The following is a 5,910-nucleotide window of genomic DNA, read 5'->3' on the forward strand; positions in this document are numbered from 1 at the left end:
CGACCAACACCCCCAGGTCCTTTTCCGCCAGGCAGCTTTCCAGCCACTCTTCCCCAAGCCTGTAGCGCTGCATGGGGTTGTTGTGGCCAAGTGCAGGACCCAGCACTTGGCCTTGTTGAACCTCATACAGTTGGCCTCGGCCCATCAATCCAGCCTGTCCAGGTCCCTCTGCAGAGCCTTCCTACCCTCAAGCAGATCAACACTCCCACCCAACTTGGTGTCATCTGCAAACTTGCTGAGCATTAAAATTAAAATGTGTAGGCAGAGCTTGGGTTTTCTCAGAGTTTGAACCAAATCCCCTGCTGGGACAAATAGATTGATTTTTCCATTAGTTGCAATGAAACAGTGATTTTTTACATTTGCCAAGAGTTTGATCCTTTCCCAACTTCTCACACCCAGACTGGACATATTTCAGTCTTGGCTTTATATGCTTTCAAAATATGAATAAGCTGAGCAGCACCTGGAGATCACAGCCCAGGTTCAGCTGTCCTTCCCAACCGGTCTGAGTGCCCGGAGCTCAGCAGTGACAATCTGCCACATAAATTCCCAGTAAAGTGACAAAGCTAAAAGAAGGAAACCAAACTTTGCAGGTCAAACATTGCTTTGCATTCCTTCAGGCTGAGTCAAGGGAGGCTTTGGTAGTGGTGGGCATTCCTCCTTAGGGGATTGCTTTCTGGTGTAAATCAGCAAAGCTTCTCTAAATGGCATCAAATCTTTTCTCCTTCATCACAGAACCTGTTGTGTTTACCAAAGCAGGTTAGTAACACTGCTGCCTTTATATAGATGGGGAACCTGAGGCATGCCACTGTCTTTATATTGGTGGGGAAAATGAGGCGTCCAGCATCTAGCCATCTGGCCACTGTCAATTAGTGCAGGAAGCAGCAGAAGAAAGAATAAAATAAAAAAATCCCAGCTTCTACACAGACTTTTTAAACAAAGACACCACGACTTCATGGAATAGAGGTACACTTACTCAGACAACGTGATTCCATGCAATTGGGAATAAATAGCTCTGAGCACCTACCAGGACGGATGAAATCCAGAAGATGATCACCCAGATGGTCCACATAGTCAATCACAGGCTGTTTCCTTCATCCCTTGCGCACCAGAGGACACCAGGCTGTCTGTATGCTCTCCAGCGTGGCTCTTAGCTCCTTTCACTTCATGCCTTTCCCTCCTCACTTTTCTTCCTTCCCAGCTTTGACCATCCCTAGCCAATGTTTCTCTCCAGCTGCTGAGCCCTAGAGAGCATCAGCAATGACAGGACCCCCCCGTTTACCCCCCAAGCTCTCCTCCTGCTCTGCAGAAGCCTCCTGTCCCAAGAATAACAGCACCTCTGTTGAGCATGTTCCTACCATCGTCTGCCTCCCTTCCCGGCTATTATTCACTGTTATCGATGGGTGTCGCTGGGGAATGATCATTCCTCATGCTCCCATGATAAGGAACCAAGCAGGACTCCTGTGTAAGATGTCAGCCCCACAACAGTAGAGGTAATCAATCAAGGGGAAATACAGCCCTGCAATAAGAGCCCTGCTGAGAAACAGGATTGGAGGAATGCGATTCAGGCTGCCTGCACTGCTTCTGCTCCCAACAGCTCTGTACATGCCTCCCGCAGGAAGCATATATCCCCGAGAGCCAGAAATCAGGAGGCTGGCAGAGCCTGCTGCAGGAGAGCCAGCTACCTGCGCCTCCCACCCAGCCCAGGCGAGCACAGCTGCCAGAGCTGAAGACAACCTCAAGTCTGGGGTAGGCACCAGAGAAAGGGCAAACAGGGGATCTTGTCTTCCTACCCCTTCCAAAGAGGACTAAAAGCTCCCTGGACTTCACCCTCTCATCCAACATCCAGAGAAACAGCCAGTCTGCATTTCGTCCCGATGCTATAGGCTGCAAGATGTCATTGCGTCTGGATCCCTGTGGTACCTCATGGTGGGATGTAGATTCGGGCCATCCTGGGTTCCCCACGGGCAGTTCCTCAGCAGTCCCCTTCCCTGGCAGCAGAGCGCTCTTTGCTTTTCCAGGTTTTGTTTCTGTGGCAAAACTATTGTAAAGGGGCTGTGTGCTTACCCTGGGTGTGGGCTGCCAGCTGCCAAGGCAGGCGCTCCAAACCCTTGCTTGCCAAGTTTGCTTGTAGCACAATAATGAATACAGCCTCAAAAAAGAGCCAAAGTTTGCACTGCGCACTAGTGCCCTTTCTCAAAGCACTGCAGTCCTCAGCTTGGTAAAGTGTCTTGAAACATCTTTTACCACCTTTTCCAATTTACCGTCACCCCAGACAGGTCAAATGTGACGAGGGGCTGCCCAAAACTCAGGGACTGTTGTCCAGTCTACTGAGGGTGTGCTCCAGATCTACCGGTAAAGTCAATGACCATGGCCATAAAACATCTGGCTTGTTACCTGTGCACTGAAAATCCAACTATTGCATTAAGCAATTCGTCCGCTGAGCAGCACAACAAAGGAATCTGGGTTTCCTAGTGAGTCTTGCCCTTTTCCATGCCCACTCTGACCACAGTAACTCCAGCTCATCTCTATATATGCTCCTTAGGACAGCTGAATTGCAATGCTCTCTGTTTCCCTACACACCACCCTCATCTCTCCCCACATCTCCAGAGCAGGAGTCAGGCAAGCAGCAGTATTTGCTCTGCCTCCATGCTACGTCTGTCCTGCCCAGCTGCCCGGTTTGCATATGCTGACTGCCCAGCTGCCACGCTCACACAGCATCATTTCCCTTGCAAAGGGCAAATGTTTCAGTCTTCCTTGCCCCTGTCCACACTAAACTTGTAGTAACTTTCATTTCTTGAAGAGCTCTGCTTTCCCACAGAGTTTGGTTGAAATTGGTCAAAGGGTTAAATAAATTGTTAAAAGGGGGTCTGAGAGACAGCCAGACAATGTCATTACAGTAGTCTGAAGAAACCACTTTGGCAATGCTGCATCACCTTGGTGGGGTGCCAAGTCATTCTCTCTCTTCCTTTGGCTCAGGGAATATTTTATTATTCCATTCATATTGTAACAGCTTCCTCTGAAAGCCACCGCTCTTGCTCGTGTTTGTGAAATCGAGGGAGCTTTGCTCCTGAACGTACTTCTGAATGTTGGGCATTTTCTGAAATAGGCAGTGGTTGCCCGGGAGTTTCAGAGACATGATGTTGGATTTAAACACCAATGGTGTGAATGAAGAGCCTAATATTTTGTGACCCTCCCATTATATTCACGTGCAGGCCAAGCATTTGAAAGAAGCTAGATGCAAAATAAAACCTGGAAAATTCTCACCTGTGCAAACCATTGCTTGACTCGCAGCGCAGCAGATGTCGGCGTAGCGGGACAGACACCACAGGTTGGGAGACCTAAGAGCAGCAGCAGACTACAAAGAATTATTAATAATAATTCACATAACCTGAAACCAGATGTTTGTTTAATTAAACAATGTAGCATTGCACTTGGCTGTGTACATCTACCTTCATTCCTACTCAGTATATCCATTTTAAATTTGCCACAGCTGCAATTTCTTTCAGGTCTGCAATCTAAACCAGAAATGAAACATCTGAATTTGTTCATGCAATCTTGAAAGACTTTTAATGGTAACTTTAGTAGTAAATAAATTACTTTGCTTTGTATTACTCTGATTGTAGGATTGTTTACTTATCAAACACTAACCAACTTTGATATTCAGTATTTATTTATTAATACTTAAAATTTCCATTAGTGCTTCAGTATAATAACTAATTTTTCTCCCTCCTTTGCTAAATAAATTGTTTGCAATGCCTCTATTACAGCTTAACAATCAGGCCACATATTTTTCATCTGATGTTTGGAATATAGAGATAAAACTGAGGTGAGAATCACCTATTTAAATCCTAGTTCACAATCTTTATTTATACTAGCCGTCCCAAGGAAATCTGCAGATTGGTTGGCTGATAATCCCCTCTTTTCACCTACCTTTTCCACTGATTTGCTACCTCTCAGGAAACCTTACAGAGTGCTTTTCCAGAGGTGCATCATATTCAGGTCCTCTGATGTGGAAGCAGAGATGGATTCTGGTTTACACTCAACTATCACTCTCCAAAGAGACAGAAGTACATGTGAATTGTGTTTCTGTGGGAGGAGAAATATGTTAACATGCTATTCGCTGTACTATGTTCCCACAGCCTTTTTCCTGGAAACAGGAACAAAAACCCAGCAAACCCATAGACCTAAACAAGTTCAGCGTGGGACACTGTGATTAAGCTCTGGAGCTGGCAAGTCTATTTTCAGTGCCAAAGCATGCCATGCAAAAACTGTAGCATTTTGCAGAGACATCTTCCCTTGCCCCAGGGAGCCAATTCGGGCAGCCCAGCGCGCTGCGAGGGCTCTCCAGCAGATCCATTCTGCAAGAGAAAATAATTCCAACCATCTCCCCAGCTTGTCAGGTGGAGAATAAACTGTCTGCCTTAGTCTGTTTACTCAGCTGAGGTGTATGGATAGTTTGGAAAAGCGCTAGCTTGATTTGTCCCCTGATGTTTGAAATGGTCAAAACTCCACCAAAGGCAGATAGCTGCACACATGGAGCTACGAGGAGGAAGAGGTGCATGCACCCAGGAAAGGAAGGCTGAGACAGGAGGTTTGGCAGGCAGGAGGAGGTTTAGGTACCTCTCTGAGGGGTTATGCACCTTTAGAGTGATGTAGCACACTGGGGCACATACAGAGGTGAGGTGAGGACCAGCTCCGACAGAAAACGTGCTGTGAAATGGTGGGGTAGTGAGCTGCCGGAGTTCACACGAAGCCAGTGTAGAAGCTGATCCTGAACTTTCTCCTAAACCCAGCTTGAATGCTGTCATCGCTGGGCATCTCTCCCCAGCCTTGTCAAGGGTGTAGGCGTCTTTCTTTCCTAATCAACAGCAATTACATTTTACCAAGTATGGGAACTACGTTCTGGGAGCTGAATTTTATGATCTGAAGTTTCTCTTCCTTTCTTTTTTATTCAAACTGAGCATCACACCACTTTCGGTCACATTTTACCTCTGTGTTAGAAATGCTGAAAGAGAAGAATTTTTTCTTAGAATAGGTAAGGAAAAAAAAAAGTTCTGGAAATATTTCTGGCTTTCTATATTAAGTGTCCTTGAGATATCATGAAAAAAACAGCAAGGCTATGAACACAGTTTGTCCCAAATGCACATTCATGCCCGAGACAAACATAATACACCCATGACAGAAGGAGCTGGGACAGCCAATACTCTCCAATTTATTTTTTATATCAGTGCAGATTTCTTTGGTGTTTAATCTTTCTCTTTGCTCCTCCACCGACTCTGTTGGGAGTCTGGAGGGCTTACAGGTTTGGGACAACACTTACAAAGGATGCCAGGGTGTCTTCAGCAAAATAGGTTGTGTCTACCCAAGCCAGCAACATTGCTGTGTTTAATTCAGCATTTCTCAGTCTTGTCAATCTGTCCAGATCTCCCATCTAAAGGAAAAAAAAAGAAGAAAATTGTGCTTTCCCTTCTCCCTTGTACACATGCAGGTAAAAGTAAAATAACTTATTAGTGGAAAGAGCAATACACTGAAAAATGTTATCAGGATTATGTTTCAAGGGACTGCTCTTTAATACTGAAAAGTGAGAATATATAAGTAGTAGCAAAAGAGATGGTCTTTTTTTAAAATATTGTAATAAAACTTTGAAAGTCTGTTTTAAGCCAACGCAGGCCCCGACAGACACCGCACGATCCTGGCTGGCTTTGCATCACCTCACCTCAGAGAAGAACCTTTATTTGAGCCTTATCAAGGAAGAACAATTTATGTGTAAATAGACGAGTGTTTTTGAAGAAAGAAGTGCCTCTGCCGTGTCTGCGGCCAAACTGTGGATCCTGAAAACGACGCTTACTAGGAAAAAAAAGGTGTTTTTTTTTTCTTTTTTGTACTTTTGCCGCCAGAGCCAGCTGAACC

General features: G+C 45.5%; 1 protein-coding gene across 1 annotated transcript in view; it reads right to left on the reverse strand.

The window, feature by feature from the left end:
* Window positions 1-1,069, reverse strand: part of SCTR (secretin receptor) — a 22,581-nt gene extending 21,512 nt beyond the window's left edge. The window contains exon 1 of the mRNA XM_009290981.1: window positions 1,025-1,069. Within this exon, the coding sequence (XP_009289256.1) occupies window positions 1,025-1,069 (45 nt within the window). The remainder of the gene's footprint in view (window positions 1-1,024) is intronic.
* Between the last annotated feature and the right edge of the window lie 4,841 nt (window positions 1,070-5,910).

The sequence above is a fragment of the Aptenodytes forsteri genome, unplaced genomic scaffold (genome assembly GCF_000699145.1).
Source record: "Aptenodytes forsteri isolate BGI_AS27 unplaced genomic scaffold, ASM69914v1 Scaffold29, whole genome shotgun sequence".
Lineage (NCBI taxonomy): Eukaryota > Metazoa > Chordata > Aves > Sphenisciformes > Spheniscidae > Aptenodytes > Aptenodytes forsteri.